We start from the raw sequence: 18,760 nt of genomic DNA, 5'->3' as shown, positions 1-18,760 counted from the left end.
CATGAATCTAGAGGTTCTATCCCCACCTTTAACTTCAGACATATTCCTTTGCATAAAGAGGGCAAAAATAGCACCTATTTGTAATACTAAGTAGCTACAATTACAGATCTCAGTAATAATCAAGGAAAATGAAATACAATACTTCACATCTAGCACATTAAACCTGAAGTAAGGCACAGTCCATATGCAGATGCTTAGATGCTTCTATAAACACAAATTCATATTTTCTTTTGCCACTGTGTACAGAAAAACAAGGGCAATGTTAAAGCACTCATGAGTATTGCTATCCATGATTTTTAGTTACAGGACCAAGCTCCTCATGCTAGATAGCTGCACTTCCTATTATGAGACACATCTACAAATGAATCCCATATGTTCTTATACGATACAATACATACACAGGGAAATAAAGCATTTGCTGCCTGCAATATTAAGTCATATATGAAAACTCCATTTCAATTAAATTGAAAATAGCGTATTATGACAGTGACCTAAGCCTGTAATCTGGGGAAAGGGCAGGGAGTGGGTGGGTGGAGGAAGGGAAGGCAGCCTGAATGGGCCTGACCCTGGTGCACAGAGCAGAGACATTTCCAGGCAGCAAAGGGAACCAGGTGTGGGGCCAACCAGAGCAGGAGCTGCAGGGTGACCCTGAGTCCTTCACTCCCTGCTTCCCAGCTGCACTGCCTGACCACTCCGTCCTGTCCTCAGCCCTGGGCAGCACCCTGCTGGCTTTCCAGCACTGAAGTGAGCACCCATACACCCTAAAAATTAGGGAATCAGTCCATAGCAACAGCGAAGGGAGGTGATGAGGGGACTGAACATCTCCGGGCCACAGCTCAGGGACAAATACATCCTCCAAGCTCAGACAGGGTGACACAGCTGAGTCCCTTCCTACCAGAGGTATTAAAGTAAACTCCTTTTAATACTGCCTGCACTGAAAATGCACACTTGCAGCCTTAAAATTTTATGTGGATACAAGAAATATTTGATCATATAAGTAGCCAATTCTATCTTGCAGGATAAAGAATAATTCCTTTGCCAAAATAAAGCACCTGGACAAAGTCATTTGTAAAGAACTATAGAAGTGTTGACAGACTGACACAGAAATGGAATCACACACTTGTCATCATGAAAGTAGTTTAAAACATACAATGAAAGTCAACAGAGCAATAGCAATCGGTGTAGAAATTCTGTAACAGGAAATTTACAACACATTTTAACATAAAGATGAGAAGGAGACTTTCAAAGAAGAACGAACGCCCATATACCTAAATTATACTATTTTCTCAATTCTCAGTTCCCTAAATGCAAAACTTGTGTGTGTACTGTACAGCTTCTTCCACCCTTGTTGAGTGCTTGCACCAGACACGCTCTAATCTTCTCCATCTTTGAAGGTCAGGAAGGTCCGGTGAAGAACTTTGGGATATTTTCATTGACTGTGCCCTCTAGGCAACTGACTAAATTTTCCCTTTTTTGTTGTCTCATGGCACCTCCTGGGAAGTAAATCAGAATTATTTGTACAATGCCCTCTCAGAATAAATATGACCTTTACTACCAGTACGTACCCTACTGTTTTAAACAATGACATAATGAAGTAATGAAGCTGCCTCTTCATCAAGAGTGCCAAAGCAGTGCTTTAGTTCCAGTTCCTCCTTTGTCACACAAGCTTCACTCCTGTGCAACCTCAGAGTGCCCCAGGGGTGCTCCCAAGCACAACACCTCCAGGCCATGTCACCTCACATAAGGCCAACACTTCTCTGAGCAGCCTAAATCCACACCCCAACCAACCACACGCCAGACCCTGGGATCTCCCCATCCTTACCGGCAGGCTCCTCCAAGTCAGCACAAGCAGTAAGGCAGCCAGCCTGCTGTACATCCACTCCAATCCCGGGGAAGGGCAAAGGTGTCTCTCTACTAGGAGATTAAATGGGAAATTGCTACCAGGACTCGCAGAGGATCATGTGGTAACACTGAGCAGAGCCAACTAGACGCACAACTGAATCATGCCACCAGCCCAGCACAAAAGTTAACTCTCTGAGGCCACAGCAGAGAACAATTCTTTATTCAGAGACAGTGAGAGGTCTACATCCATGGAAAGAGCATCAGCACCACCTCAGCACTGTGCCTCCAGCCAATGGCTAGGTTTTCATCCCCCAGCAGACATGCAAAGTAACACAGTCATTTTTCGAGTAATTTACTTCCCAAAAATCAGTGCTCAATAATCTTGACATAGTAGAAGACTCGAGTTCCCAGAACTGTTCAAAGATCTTGGGATGAACCTTGTAATTAGTTTTTCCTTAATCCCATTTAATCCCAGAGGTAATTATTATTCTAATACATCCTATTGCAAGGCATCCTTTAAAGGAACAACAGTATATGGGGTCACATCTGTCCACTAGCCTGCCATAACTGGATATGCCAGGCACCTTGCCCTTCTTCCAAACTATCAAGCCAGGAAATCAGCGGCCAGCAGACCCTGGTGTACCTGGCTGAAGGAACATGCAAGACATGGTCCTCATATCTCCTTAACTTTAACAATGTTCCTCATATCTCTTTAACAATTTCCTCAGTGTTATGAAGATCTCGTAACAGCAGCAGCAGGCTGGTGACAAACATGCAAAGCAGATGCTCTGAGAAAGCAAAACCTGTGGCACGAGGGATCCTCAGTAATGGAAAAACACAAAGCAATATCCTCCTCTGCTCTTAGGGTCACAAGCTTCCTCCCTAAGAAACTAAATAGATATGAATCTCCTGTTAGCAGCGTGGAACAGCTGAACATACCATGACAACTCACTGTAGTCCCACTCTCACATTCTTCTCTGATGGCAGCCAGCTGGAAGCCAACTGGATGACACATGGACTCACAAAGCTAGAAAAGCTTTTGGTGATGGTGGACTTCCTGAGGTAAAACTGCCAAGCTATTGTTTGACCCAGGCAGACTGCTATCAGTGATGGATACATCGTACCAAGGGATCAGGAAAAAGACCTGGGAAACTCATGCTCTACACCTCCAGAGCTAGTGAGGTCAGCCACAGGGCAGCTCACATATCACTAAATTAAAGTCTTTTTCTTGAAGATGACAAGGCAGGTTGGGACTTATTTTAAGTCATTTCCTTGTTTAAAGTACTAGCAATGGTTTCTTGTGAAAGCAGCAGCTTGAAATGGGACAAAGGTTCATCTCTGGCTAGCTAACAACAAGGCACACAATCAAAGTAATAGTTAACAATAAAAATCAAAGCTTTAAAATACTACAATTCCCTTACTAGTTACTGGGCAAAGTATTCATTCTACTTGCAAAAGTATCTTATGCTTTCGAGATATGTTTACCCAAAAAGTTTCAATTTTCCACCTTAAGTAAAAAAATCTAACTTCATACTAATATTTTGACTCAGATCAATTTCATCAGTCCTCAGAGGAATCTTGCTATAATTTAAATCACAAGCAAGTGACTAAAAGTTCTTAACACCAGACAGAAAATCATTCCATAAGGATGCAAAGACTATACTGGCATAAATGCATCTTTCAATTAAAAAAAAAGTAATGCACAAAAAAAAAAAAAAAAAGAAGGATAAGTATGAAACATGTTTAGCGATTCCAGAGTCCTTCAAAAGTAAGGTAATGTCAACTGAAATAGAAACAGAGAATACTTTCTCATGTCAACAGTGCGGTGGTATAATGGAGCAAAAATACAATGGAAAACACAAGTGCTGCACAATACAGCTGATCACCCCCCACTGACCAACGCCCAGCCCATGCCTGAGCAGTGATCAGCCCCTCCTGGCCAGCTCCTCCCAGTTTATTTACTGAACATGACACTGTGCTGTGGAATATCCCTTTGTCCAGCTCAGGTCAGCTGTCCCGGCCTTGCCCTCTCCCAGCTTCTTACTCACCTGCTCGCTGGCAGAGCACGGGAAACTGAAAAGCCCTTGACTTACAGTAAGCTCTACTGAGCAACAACTGAAATATCAGTGTGTTATTGACATTATTCTTGTACTGATTCTAAACACAGCACTGTGCCAGCCACTAAAAGGAAAATTAACCCTCTCCCTGCTGAAACCAGGACAGCAGATGTAACCTTGATTCTTCCATTTAATAAGAACAGTATCTCTTCCTAGTGATTCGTGCAAGATAGTCTACCTGAAGAAATACTTATTAAATATTGAAGCTCCTCTGGATCAAAACTGAATTACATTTTTATGTTTTTTATATTTTTTTATACTTTATACATTTTTATATTTATGTGACAACTTGGAGGGTGAGAAAGAAATAGGTGCTCGAAAAAACCTCAGGAGACTAACATAACAGAGCACAATACAAAAGGCACCAACCTTGTCCAGAATCGGAGGCTGTGCCCACACCCTCCCACACACAGGGGGAAAAAATGAAATCAGAAGGCTGAACACCAAGGCAGGATCAAGGAAAGGTTTCTCAGCCTAGGCTCAAATTCATATGAGTACAGCTACACAGCTGTCTGATGGGGTGATGCTGGTGCTGGGCTACAGTCTGAGCACAGTGCAGGGGAGATGTGCCACCACTCAGCACAGCCCAGTAACCTGTCTCCCAGGAGGAAACCCAGCACTCATAAGCAAGGAGCACTGCTGTGGCTAAAAGATAGCCAAGAACCTGGTTCCAGGCGCCTACAAACATTTACACACAAGCTCAGACTACAGTACACAGTTTGAAAGGTTTGAAAAAACTGTCATTTAAGGTTGTTTATGTTGGGTGCTTTGTCACCCCACTTCATCTTGTTCCATCCTGCCCCATGCCCCACTTCTCACTGGCACAGCCCTGTGCTGACCACAACAGTCTGGCTCCAGATGCATTTTTTCATCCTAGCTAACTCTCACCTGCTAACTTCTGCAAAATCATACAACCAAAACTCAATTTATGCCTGATCTGAATGCCAGAGATTAAGTTGACACATATATTTGAAATAAAAAGAATTTTCAACAAGCATATTGAGGTCTGTGTTTACTGAGATCCATATCAAATAGTTCTGCAAACAGACATGAGCAAAAATATGTACGTTAATGTTTTCCTTATATTCCCTAATAGAGGATGACAAACCTTTCTGAAATGATCGCTTCAAAAACTCAAGTAAGACCAAAAAAACCTAAACACTGTGACAAATCACATGAATTTTAATACCATACATCTTCATAAGCTGTTTTCTAATTTCAAGTCCAAAGTACCAAATAGCAGCTTTCACAGCATGAAGCTCATCATTCCCCATAAACTTTCATAAGCAGCTCCTACTTACTAGGAGAAAAAAAAAGACTCTGTGTTAGTTTGTTCTTGTAAGGAAGATGTAAATCCATCCACAGTAAGGATTTTAAACAAATACAGTCCCTTGCTTAGCTTTCACCTCAAAGGAGAACAATCACCATGCAAATACCCTTTTCAGAAAAGGGAAGGCCTGGATATTTTCATTAGTACATAGTATTATCAATTATTTGTATTTGTAAAATGTCCTGGATATTTAATATCTTAGTCTTTTTTACTCTTAAACCAGAAAATATTGCTGAAGTTGAAAGTTAGGTTGTGTTTCCTATAGGTAATCATGCAAGCTATTCTGATTATCCTGGGAATGAGACATTCCCAATACAGTTTTCATGCACTACTTTGGGCACTAAGAAACCAAAGCAATCTCTCTAGTGCAAAGTTCAGAGCAAAGAAAGGTGTGTTTAAACAAAGCACAGATCAGCAAGCTTTTAAGAGCTTATCAGTGGATGACCAACCCTAATTTAGAAACTGCATTTTTATTTACCTCATTAGAGTCTGTGCGAATCCAGGCTGGGCTTTTGTTGTTTTTTTTTTTTCTGGTGAGGCAGGCTGCATGTGACACGTGCAGGCAGCGAGGGAAAGGCAGGTTATCAGCAGCTCTGCAGCAGGAGAGCAGGTGCTCCCTCCAGTGCAATGCACCTGGACTCCAAGGATCTGTTCTCACATCACAGCCTGCCTTTTGCAGGCAAAGGCCGTGCACGACTGAACACTGAACAGCCTGAGCCAGGACTAAATGAGCTGGAGATGAATCTAGCACCAGCTTTAGAGTGGTTGTTTAAGGACAAGTTGTACCTGAACTGACTAAAAACCTGCCAGTACAAAGTTAAGACATCAAGTATCTTCTCAACGAAACTGAACCAATGGAGCTAAATTATTTCAGACAAGCATCTCACAGGATGTGGCCATAACCACTACCAGGACTCACAAAAATGAGTTAACTTATCAAATCACAGCCCCACAGAGAGCACATGAAGCTGGCACAGATGTAGGCTACTGCCAGAGAATTCTGGCAAACCCTCCTTTCCTGGGAATTTCCTTCACTCCCCTTGTGCCAACATTATCACTGATGAAGTAACTTGCTGAGTTAGATTTGGACTAAACTGTCCAGAAACAACTTGCAAAAATTACTGCTTTTAGTTTACCTTTTTGTTAATCCAGCTCAACCTACTTCAGCCAACTCAGAAATGCCAGTCAGGGTAATAAAAATATTAGGAAGGTACAAGTGAGAGACGAAAAGAAACTCTACTTCCAGGGGCATTCCCCAATCTTTTCTGTAGGGGTGATACAGTATGGGTAAATGAAGATGTTATAGAATACACTCTTACCCCTAAAGAGTTGCAGTGGAGCCAATTATTAAGGATTGGGAGCAGGCCTGACTTTAACAGGCCACAGCTGTAGCCAATCAGCAGAGTGTTATAAAAGAGTGGATTGGTGGGAACTGGAGTCACTTGGCTGCTGCAAGGACAAGGAAGAGTCAGTACCTTGAGAAGCTGCCTATGAGAAACATCAAGGAGGCATGAAACTCTAGCAGTATGGAACCCTTGCAATGTAATGGCACTAGAACTCTTGGCATATAATGACAATGCTTTTCAGCACCCATTTATCTCAACCTACAATGACCATGACTTGCACCCACCATCACTGCACATCAAACAGTGCAGTGTTCAGAACAAACCCTAGGAAACACTCTGAGAGGAAAGCAAAAGTTTCGTCACATACTATCTCTTTTCAACCGAACATGAAGACCTTCCTCAAGTCTACCTGAAATGCAGGCTTCTCAGGAGAAGATAACACAGGCAAGCCACCCAAATGAGTTTAGCAGGACATTAAAACCCACCCTCGGGATGGAGTTATAATGATGCTGGTGACCACTCCCATAATGATAACACCATTATCAGCATTTCCTTATCTGGCTGTGGCAAGGACAAGCAGGTTGAGAGGCTCCAGAAGCTACACTACAGATCTGTAGGACCTCTCACCCTCTTAGCAACTGCAGAAACAGAAAGCATCTTCCACTGGCAAGTGGTAACCATAGCTCTGGTGTCCTGTCCTGCTGTGACTGGCCTCTGAGACACAGCTCTGTGTGTGTGACAGCAGTGACAGAGCTTCCTCTCTGTTCAGTAGCCAAAGCTTCTTGTTCCAAGCCTCTTGCTTTGTACTTGGAATCACAGACTCAACTACAGCTATAACCATAATTACTACATGAATTCTTGGGCTACCTCAAGCCTACAAGAACTTTTGCTTTATTTGTGCAGCTAAAAATTTAACCTTGCATTTTCTTAATCCAGAGCAAAGCTCCCTGTTACCTCTAGATACAGTATACTCCTGGACCTTGCTGTTGTACTATATTAAAGGTAAAGAATTTCTGACAGATGATACTTCATCAGTACCCTTGAGTCCCAACATTATGTAGTTCTAACAACTACATAAAAATCTGCTAAAAACCATCAACTGAGTAAAAACACTAAAAACTGGGCAATGTACCTTACTAAACACATACTGCTGAACATTGACCAAGCAATCCTCACACTTCATCCTAATTATTTTCCTTTTTTGCAATTAGGGATATGAATTCAAAATATCTGACTTCCCAAAGCCAGAGTAAAACCTGTCAGGGTGGTTTAGGGACTGCTGGACTGGAAGAAAAAGGAGTTGGAGGAGTGATAAATTGAAATTCTTATTGGTGCTAAATCAAGCAAAAGTGCTAACTGTTCTGCTGCAGTTGGGCAGTGAGTGTGCATGACAAGGTCTTTATTTATTTATTTGTTGAAGACAACGCTATTCTTACTTTGTTGCTTTCTCGAGTATGCTGTACCTTCAACCACTATTCTAAGTATGCTAAAAACATTCAGATTTGCTCCTACTCAAATACTTCATTGCAAATACTTCACCCCAAATGGTTTTAAGTTTCCCAAGCATACTGGGGGCCCTATGAAGGAAACATTTTTAACATATTTTTATTGTCATCCTTTGGCCTAAGAAGCCTCCCTAGGAAGGAAGTCTGTTGAAGAAAGATGACAGATAAAATATCTGAAATTATCAAAAAATCATTTCTAGTCTAACAGGACTGGGATGCTGTATCAGGGAAGGCAGGGAACAGTCACAGAACAAGAGAGAATAATGAGCAGCCTACCCTCATGTGAAAATGCAGGTACATACTCTATCTGTGCATGCTTTTATTCTGCTGTAATACAAGACAGCTAGCCCAAAACAATAACCAAGGAATAAGTTCATAGCTTCAACTTTTTTGGGAGTGCAGAAGTGCCCATCCCATAAGCTGCTCATGAAAAATGATGGCTAAAATTGTACTTAAGGAATTAATCAAAGCTGTCTATTTTTTACACATCCAAATACTAAAAAACAACACCCCCTCCCTTTTTTTTTTTTTTTGCCTATTTATTTGGCTCTAAGTATTTAAATTCTCTGCCTGAATATCATTATTTTGAAACCATGACTCTAAGGCAGGTTCACTGCAAAACCAGCAGCCCTCACAAAATAGCCTGTTGGCACACTGCGAGTACTCAAAGCTTATGAGCAGGGTATTTTTCTTCCCCTGGCAAAGCAGATTTACTGAGGAGTCTGGAATGACAGTCAGTGAGTCATGCACAGCCAAATCTGCAACACCACTCACAGCGGGGAGCTCGCTGTATCACTCACTTATTGTAATTACAGCCTCCCTTCAGCTGGAGCCTTTCAGAGACCAAAAAAAACCTAAGGTGCACTTTTAGTAATTCCAAAGAAAAAAAGCACCCACAATAGAGATGGGTGCCGGCACTACAAATGTTACCCAAACATGTAGGAGTAACCTTTCAAAGCCTTACAGCTTTCAGCTCCTGCTTCACTAGTGCCAGTTACAAAACAAGAGTAAAATATTGCCAATAGTAATAGTTTATAACATTGTTTATCTAGTGCCAATATCAGCAGACTCAAAATACCATTAGTCTTATTCAAAAACAAATTTAACAATTCTGCTCGTCAAAGAGAAAGAATTTAGAGAACAATTAACTATTCTACTATGTCACTCTTAGAACACTGGAGTTCAGATTTACACAGCTCTTCTGCCACTTTGCTGACCAGTTCCATTCCAGTTTTGCATAAAGTCTGCATGTTTATAACAGCAGATCTAGTACTATATTGCATTATGCTCAGTATCATCAATATTTGCACACACTCAAGCAAAAAAAGAGAAGGCACATAATAAAAATATACAAAAGGCTTTGTTTCCCATTCCTAATAGTTAGAAAACCATGACATCTCATATTCTGTATGAGATAATATAAATAAAAAAGAAAGGCTGTATACAGGCCCTGATTCCCTCTTTTATGGTATGTCGCTCTATTGATTGAGCAGAGTTACTCTTGTTTGTATCTAAGGGTCTGTCTAACACAAAATAGAACTCAATAGATTGTTTGCCCTGATAGTGAAGGACATTAAATCAAATCTACACCCACAACATAAAATAATCTAAGTCACCTGTAGAACTGGGCTTGTTGAAATAACGTTTTATCACCCTGACAGCTGCTGAATGGATGTCTCAGTGCAAGACACAGTTACCATGTCTGCACAATGAGGACTGCACTGAAAGAGCTTCAGCAGATCTAGGACTCAAAAATGACATGGAAATTGAATTCACCAAGATTCTTCGAAAAACAAGATGACATGACTGCAGTATACAGAACTGGCTAAAGTGGTAATCTGCAGCAAAGAAGTGATTTTACTTGTATTGGTGACACTCACAAGACTGACACTGAAGTACTACTGCATATAATTCCTGCTGGGGGCTGGGGGGAGGACAAGCAAAGCAGGAGGGCAAATGCAAAGATGGGTGCTAAAATGATGAAGAAAAGTGTCACAAAAAAGACCTTCAGCCTGAAGAAACAAAGGCTCAAAGAGAATTGTTTGCTCCACACACCAAGATAAAATTGAGTGGAAAGCTGACTATAGGTAACAGGCACTAGGACAGCTTTCTAATGGGTTGGCAAGACATAGCAAGTACCAAAGGTAGGAGCAAGATAAATTCAAAGCAGAAATAAGGAGCAAACTGGAAGATGGAGAACCCCATGAAGCAGGAATCCAGAATCAAGGAAGCAGGAAATGTTGGGATACCACATTTTGTGGTCAGTAGATCCAGTTACTGGGATTAATACATCAGTAACCAAGCAACACATTAAGGGTCTGCCATACTATCCATACTTACACATGAAGTGGACTATATGGCAGAATATGCATGAAGTACAAAAGACACAAAAGCAATTCCAAATAAAGCAACTTCGTGCCTTGTTGCCTGTCAGCTCTACCTGAAGATGTTGGTAAGCCCTGGACAACGAACTCTGTTCAAATTAGCAGGCAAACCCAAGGCAGGAAAGGTTTTTCTAATGCATTCAGATGAAGACTGTGCTTATGCAAAACCTGTAGCAGATAAAAAGACTGCGATGGTTTTGTAAAGTCAGCTGTAATGGGACAGATGTCTGCCCTGCAGATAGTTCCTTCTGCTTTTAAGAAGCAAAGCAACAGATGGAAGGTACAGTCAGGGCCATCCAGATACTAGCATCACAAAAGGTTACAGGGGTTAGGAACAACAATTGCTGTGATGAGAGGGGCAGGGACCTGGAATCCCTTCTGTACAAGCAGATTGCAAATGAAATTGTAAAATGCTCCACCAACTCAAGGCAGTTGTGAGTAATCAGCTTGTGAGTTTGCTGCTTGTACACTGAGCATTATATGTATCCCTCAGAGTACTTTACTCCTTTATACTGAATTTCACTGGTTTTCAATTCCAAGAGTGAGTCACTGGTAGGAAAAGAAGGGGAAAGGAATGAAAACTTTTCTCTGAAATAAAGGAGACGGAAAATGACCTTGGAAAAAAGCATGATTTTGTGCTTACTACTAGATTTCTTGTTGGCTTAAGATACCAACTATTAGACTTGAGATTAAACTGAGTAAACATTTGAACAAAAAATCAGGCAGATTATTCCAGTAAGGAAAGAATAAACTCCACTTGCATGATTGATCTGTAATGTCTATTATGGTCAATGTTCGAAAAAGCCTATCTTGTGGGCAGTTCACAGCAGAAGTCTGTTATTTTTTCATGCTCAAAAGACATCTGTAATTTGAGTTTCTCACTAAGAGATCAAACAGCAAATGAGGTATTTAGACCACGGCTGTCTGTAGAAAACATCAAATATTTTATGTCCCTTGCTCGTCCCCAAAATTGAATGCATGCTACCACTACTAAGTCTGTAAAGCCCATATTTACAAAGATATATAAAATTAATACTTTTGTTTATGCAGACTTATACAGTAACCCACAAAAAGAGGCACTTCACTACAACAAAACCCAACTGAGTCTGCCTGGTTTCACTGCTATACAGACCCAAGCTTCAGCTGGTGTCTCCCAGAATCAGGTGGATTCAGAAACAAAAGCAGGATAGTGAAATTCAAGGGCTGCAGGCCCTGAATAGCAGGTGCCACTGAAGAGAGGAGACCTGAGGCGGCAGCAATCTCCTCTCTTACAACACTCTTTTCCAGAACTGGCCCAGGGTTTAGTTCCATCTCAGGGAAACTCAACTTGTTCTCATTTTGCAAGTGAGTACCAGCAAACCAAAGGCAAGATTTAAAAAAGGCAAAGAAGGGAGAAGGCACAGAACTGCAGAGCCTCTGAGGAAGAGCAGCCATGTCCTAGGATCTGTGAAACATTGGACTTTTTCTTAAATTATCAGCAATATGAAGATTTTCAAGCTCTTTGGAAACATAGGAAGTCAAACAGGCACTGGCTTGCAAAGCTCCCAAACTGAAACCGGTCCTCCAGTGAAAGTTAATGCAGTGCACTGAAGCGGCAGCAGAAGCGCTCATGCTGGTGAGCAAGCTGGGTGACTCACTGGAAACAGATACAGGGAGGCTCTCACATGACAGGCTGGTGCAGCACAGGAGACATCACGGAACAGCAGCATCCCAAACAGGAGAGAGGCATGGAGAGAAAGCAACTCTGCCTTCAGTGGCCAACACCTTCAGAATCCTTTATCTATTACTCACTTTGCAATTGAGGCTTGGCACGCAGCAGAAGTTTATTTGCCTCATGCACTGGTGTGTTGGTGCAGCTCAGTTACTTCTGCATGCACATTGCAGAAGTAGATTTTATAAATCTACTCCTCATGCACTGAATACTCCAGGCTTGGTCTCAGCCTTATAATCACATTCAAAAAACATTTTGACGTACATATGTTTACACACACACACACATCCACTCACTCCTCAGGACAGAAACAGTCCTGTAGAAGACTCTCTGGATGGCATTTGATTCCTGAGGATAAGCCCACGCAGCCATATGAAGAGAATGTTATCGAAAACAACTACATGTGGCTGGCAAATATGACACAGACCTGTGGTGCCTTCTGCCATAGCAGACGGGGTAAAATGCCAGAGGAACCTAAATGGCACTGCAAACCTATGCTTACAGGTTTGCATGTTTCATGTACAAGGGTGACATGCTTACACTCAGTCACTGAAACAGTTTTGGACTGAAACCTGTCTGATTCACTCTTGGTTTCCCCAGCCCATGTAATAGAAACCCATAAAAAGACAGAAATTATTTAAAACTTTGTGCATGGAAACCATGAAGAAAAGGAGATGTAACCAAAATGCAAGTAGCATGACAGCCAATAGGGCATTGCTGAATCTAACAGGTTAAAACTTCAAAGTAAGTGAATTAAGGAAATACGGAAAAGAGAGCTGTTATTAAACTTGAATTTGATACTGTGTATCGTGCCTTTTGATTTTTCCAAGAAAGTTTTTAAACTTAATAAATATTAATAAATATTTAGGTAGACCACAGAAATCACACACAACCAATATCTACACCATATAAAGATAATCCTTTAACTGCTATGTTACAGCAAAATAAACTTCTCTACGGCAAAGACAGCACTTCTGATCCTATTTTATGCATCATTACTGTTAAGACAATATTCCTAAACTGACAAACTTGGAAGTAATCACTCTGAGGCTGTTGTAGATTTTAGCCTACTGAACCAATGGTACGGTAAGCCTTTACAAAAAAGTATTTCATAGACTTATTGTGCCTTTAAAGGGCCAAAAAAATCCAGAATAGACAAGTAGCTCAACAATCTATTAAATCAGTAAAATTTTAAGTCTTATGAAGCAAGAGTTCTCATATGCCCAAAGGAAAAAAACGAGTAGGAAGAATAGCTCTTTCTTTCCTACGATGTCACTTTGTCTGGAACACTGCCAACATACTGCTTTTTCCAAGAGGAACCAGTGTCATGCTTCCCTACAAAGATAAAGCAATTTCTAACACACACTGTCTTAAATGCCTATGAAAAAAATAATTCAGCATAGTTTCTCTATTATTCTTTCCAAAAGGGCTGCTTCATTTCAGCTGGTACCGTATTACATTGGCTTCCTAATATTCTGATCCCTGGTAAAATTTATAGAATTTTCAAATTAGTAGCGAGATGCTAACCTAGATATTGAAAGTTGTTCTAATTTTGTTATTTTTTTAAAAGGCAAAATAAGCTAAATTTCACATTAACAGCAAAATACAAAATCTGGACTGCAGAACTGATCCACTTGCACACTATGAAAAGCCTAATAGAAGAACTTATTTCCATTAAATATTTCAGAATTATATGGGTTTGGGCATTATTAGTATCATGCAACTCTGCAAATCTTGGGAATGTTGACAAAGAAAGAATGTAGTTAGAATAACTGGAGGGAGTGGATGGGAGAGAAATCCCACAGAAACCTTACAACATTTCAGGAAAGTTTTGTTTGTTTGTTTCTAAAAAGACCAAAAGAGAACCAGAAGTGGCCACTCCCCTCTTTCTCTGTTCCCATGAAAATACTCCCAATCTCCCTCGCTTCAGAAGTGGGAAGACGCTGGGGATGCACAGCAGGACGGAGTGGGTCAACCAGGAGCATGGAGTTCAGATTCTGGTTAATAAAAACAGGAGAAACAGACCTAAGGTTCAAATTTAGAGTGGCACAGCAGAAAGGCAGTGAGGTATTCCACGATTTTAGTTTAATAAGCTAAGTGGCAAATGCACATGGGCTGGAAAGCTGTACTACTGCTGTGGTGGAACATGGGCAAACTAACTGTGGGAATCCTCTGCTCTGCACAGCTGAAACATGCCCATTTGTTTGCTATAATTACAGAAATGAGACCACTTTTCCCATTCATTTCCCCTTCTCTTAATCCCAAACCAGAAGAATTTGTGAAGGATTGCTATACTCGTTTGGCAATGTCCCAGCTTACCCAGGAGGCCATCAGCAGAAGCAGCTGCAGAGGAGCTGGAATCTCACGAGATTGCTGCTCCTAATGGTGTGGCATTAGCACAGGAGACAGGTTTCCTAACACACAGAGAGGGACTGTGCTCATGTATCTCAGGCCTCTAGGGACAAGAGTCTGCTGCTTAGAGCCATGTGTCCAGAAAGCTACATGTAAAAAAAGGGGAACCAATAATAACAGATACACAGATCTTTACTCAAAAGTGATCCCAAGGAGCAGGGAAAGCATTTTTTTAACTTATCTCTCCACATCCATGGGGAGTTTGATGGGAGTTATCTGAAGCAAAGAAACACCACAAACAATAACAGAGAAGTTTTTGGATTCTGTGACTTTTTGAAAAAATATTCATTATTTTGTATTCCATTGAAAATGGCCAGGTCTGCAGCGCCCTACAGGTGTAGCTAAGGTGACATCAGGACTTCAAGTGAGGCTGATAAATAACATTAGTCATGGAGAAGGAAGTACCTCAACCAAAAGAGAACTTTGTGGTTCTAACAATGGGTAGGAGGAATTTTTCAGTTCACTCCTTGCTCCTGTTGTGGACTCTTGGTGTGACAGGTCACAGTGCATTTTATCTTTTCTCCAGGGTGACCCACTGTACTGCCTGCTACCTTCTTTTAATCAGACTAGAATCTCTTTGATGACACATGCTCTTCCTATGCACACATGGAAACAGTATGCCAGTTTCAATACCTTCCCAGTTTCAGCTGGCTTCTCAGCATTATTAAAAGTCCCATCTTTATCAATGGGACCTTTGTTGACAATTTCAGCAAAGAAGAGGCAAGACTGAATGGGCCATAAGGACAAAAGTCAGTCCTTTACACAGAAGGACTGGTCATTGCCATGGAAAAGCCAGCAGTGACTTCTGCCTATATCACACATGCTGTGAGTCACCTCCTAGTAGGTCCTCAGCCCTCGTGTATGTGAAACCGGCTTCTTGTCCGTTATCAGTTTCAATGACAAATGCTTTTAAAAGTTTGTCTCATTATTGCCTACACCTTCGTCCCGTTTATCACATTAATTTTTTTAAATTAAAAAAAAAAAAAGGCAAGTTACAAAGACACAAAGTAGTAAACTACAAGTAGATGATAGGAAAATCTACGCACAGCGTCCCACGGACACCCAGATCCCAAAACCACTGACGTCCAGCGCGCCGAGGCCACGGGACAGCCCCAAACGCTCCCCGCTCCGAGCCTTAAACCGCTCCGGCCAGAACAGCTCGGGTTTAACACCGACCACGCAGCCGGGCGGCCACGGGATTTTCTTGGACACAAACGCCTTAACAACAGCCGGCGGCCGCTGTTTGCACTCGGCTCTCGACACACCAGCACAACTCCTGGGGTCTCCTCGACGCGCGGAGCTTATTACAGAAACGGGTGACAAAAAACCCAAACCAACTAACCAACAAAGGAAAAACCCTTTGGGAGCTGCGGGACAGCGCAGACCCGGGGAAACCCTTTATCCCCGGGGCCGGAGAAAACACCTTCTCCCGCGCAACAGGTTCGCGCTGAGCCGGCCGCGCTCCTCCTCCGCGGCGCGGCAGCCGGAGCCGCCCCCGCCGAGCGCACCTGCCGCGGGCAGCGCCCTCCTGCCCTCCTCGCCGCCCGCCCGAGCCTCCACTCACCCGCCGGGGGCGTCGCCGGCCCCGCTGCTGGGGTGGTAGGCGGTGAGGACCACGGCGCGGGAGCCGGACCGCCAGCTCATGGCGCTCGCCGCCGCATCCCTTCTGCAGACACCGAGGCGGAGCGGGGCGGCTCGGCTGCGGCCCGGCGCGGCCCAGCCTCCAGCCGGCAGCGCGGCGGGGCAGGGCCGGGTGACGGCAGCGCTTCCTGCGGCCCGGCGGGGCCATGCGCCTCCTCCCGGCCCGGGAACCCCGCGGGAGAGGGCGGCGGGAGCGAGCGGCCGCCGGGAACCGGGGCCGCCTCATGGCTCTGTGCGCTCCCTCACGCCGCGGGCTGTGGGGAACCAGCGTGCTCCGGGCAGGCTGGGGATGGTGTGAAGGTGTCGCTCAGACATCCGTCAATTAATGAAGAGTCGCTGCCCTTTCGGCCTGGGTCAGCTGCCACGGCAGAACTGCCGCGCCTCGAGGCTGCCGTGTGCGGCAATAAGAAAAATAAAAGAATGTGTTCAGCGTTTGCTTTGTGCATGATCTATTTTACTGAATCGCAAGAGTATCTGGTGATTGCTTAAAGTTTTCATACGCACACAAAAAAAAAAAAGGTTGTTTTTTTTTAAATAACAGGTTCTCATAATAAAAATCACAACAAGGGATAATGTCAAGCAAGGACACTGCTGACTGAGTTGCCTCAGACCTTCTAGGCCTTAAATAAGACAACGTTAGCTCCACAATTGCATTGAGTCGGCCTTTTTGGTGGGCAAATTCTTTTCTGTGCCTCAGCACAGGCTCTGATGAGATGGGACTCACTGCCTTGGTATTAGTTTTGAATTGGTAGGCAAGACCTCTAACGCAACACCCAAAACCTGTTTGGTTTTTTCCATGGCAACATGTAAATGCACATACGCTATTTATGTTTGTAATTTGTGCCCTCGTTCACATATGCACATGATTTGTCTGAATTATTATCAGTTTGTTCTACAAGTGAATGGGTCAGCTTCACTTGAGATGAGTGTAATTTGCATTGTGTTTACTTTTTTTCCTTTCAAAACAAACAAATCATGCAACTGCTTTGCTTGCAGTTAAAATCTGCCAAGCTTGGTGCTGAGCTCTGTGAGGTATTCTGAAGTGCGTGGGCATCAAGTTCTGAACCTTCGCTCTTTTAACCCTGTACCTAAATTGGAACGCCGCATGCAAGGTTGTGGATGGACCACGCAGTTTTCTGTGCAGCTGTTCCGCAGTGCAGAGCTGCCATGCAGGAGCAGCACAGAAATCCTAAAGTGTCACAAAGTGTCCTACGGCCACTGTGAAGTTGGTCCCAGCAGAGAAGCAAACAGTGGTCATGTTTGAGCAAGATCAGTTTGTCCTCTTGAGTCCTTGATATTTACAGCTGGTGACTTTGGAGAGACAATAGTCAGAGAAACAGAATTTTGCCATTGATGATGGACTTCTACAGAGCGCCAAACAGGAAGCCCCGATTCCTTTAAAAAGGGTAAAGTCACCATTAAATTTTGAGAAGAGTCCCAACATTACAAGCACAGGAAAACTTGGATGTCATTAAATAGGCCAACCATTACAGAGTTCCCTTTTAATTTCTCACACACCTGAGGGTCACGTGCTGCCTTAGTTTTAAAACCATATGAACTATTGAAAGGGGGGTGGGTTTTGATAAAGCCTGCATCTTCTGTGGTTTCTTGGATGCTTTATCTGTAGGCAGCTAGCCAAAATGTTTTGGTTAAAATATCTTTTGTATTGTTATTTTTTAATCAAAATTTTCACATGTAATCTAAAAAACCCAATTTATTGCAATGACATTAGTACCAACAAATAAACTTGCATATAAATTAGAAAAAGGAATAGGTCAATTTTTAAGTATGTGATTCCTTAAATTTTTAATATTTACAATGCATAGGAAAGAGGCTGCCTCACCTCCACAGATGTTCTCCTTCTGCAAACGGAATGGGTAAAAGAGAAGGCACAGCTTCAGTGCAGCTTCAGCAATAGCTTAATACCATGGTTACAACAGTTTAACTAGCAGTATGCACCAAAAGCACCGAGACAAATTGTCTGCATGTACCTACACACAAAAACAAGGACATGAAACCACTGCAAAACTTAGGACTGTGAAAAGATTTTGCTGTACTCCCATTGCAAAGGTATTGCACTCTCTCTGCATCTCATGCTGTGTCCCAAAGGCAAAAATTAGCCTAACTTCTCACACAAGCATGCAAACAAGACTTCTGTTTTCACAGCTCAAGTTAGAAATACATCAGCATGAGGTGAGAAAACATCCTATTAACGTATGTTAGCACTCCTATCTGCTGGTGCATTTGTCTCTTTCTTTAAATGCACACGTGCTCAATTGTTAAACAGCATAGGCAGAATGCAAAATTACTTTCAGAAGGACCCGTTTCTTTCCTTTTAAACTAAACCAGAAAAACCAAACATAAATACCAGGGTCCTTAGGTCCTGGCCTTGTCTAAAGCTTCAGCTAACTGGTTGCATGCCAAACAGTTAGCTATAAAACTTCCTTTAAAATATAACTAAAATAAAATAGA

At 42.5% G+C, this 18,760-nt stretch overlaps 1 protein-coding gene across 1 annotated transcript in view; it reads right to left on the bottom strand.

Moving 5' to 3' along the window:
- The window catches only part of ARHGAP18 (Rho GTPase activating protein 18), a 68,546-nt gene extending 52,205 nt beyond the window's left edge, over positions 1 to 16,341 (bottom strand). The window contains exon 1 of the mRNA XM_058801323.1: positions 16,212 to 16,341. Within this exon, the coding sequence (XP_058657306.1) occupies positions 16,212 to 16,291 (80 nt within the window). The 5' untranslated portion in view covers positions 16,292 to 16,341. The remainder of the gene's footprint in view (positions 1 to 16,211) is intronic.
- Between the last annotated feature and the right edge of the window lie 2,419 nt (positions 16,342 to 18,760).

The sequence above is a fragment of the Ammospiza caudacuta genome, chromosome 3, assembly GCF_027887145.1.
Source record: "Ammospiza caudacuta isolate bAmmCau1 chromosome 3, bAmmCau1.pri, whole genome shotgun sequence".
Lineage (NCBI taxonomy): Eukaryota > Metazoa > Chordata > Aves > Passeriformes > Passerellidae > Ammospiza > Ammospiza caudacuta.
Note: the sequence above shows the minus strand (reverse complement) of the source record. Positions and strands in the feature narration are given on the sequence as shown.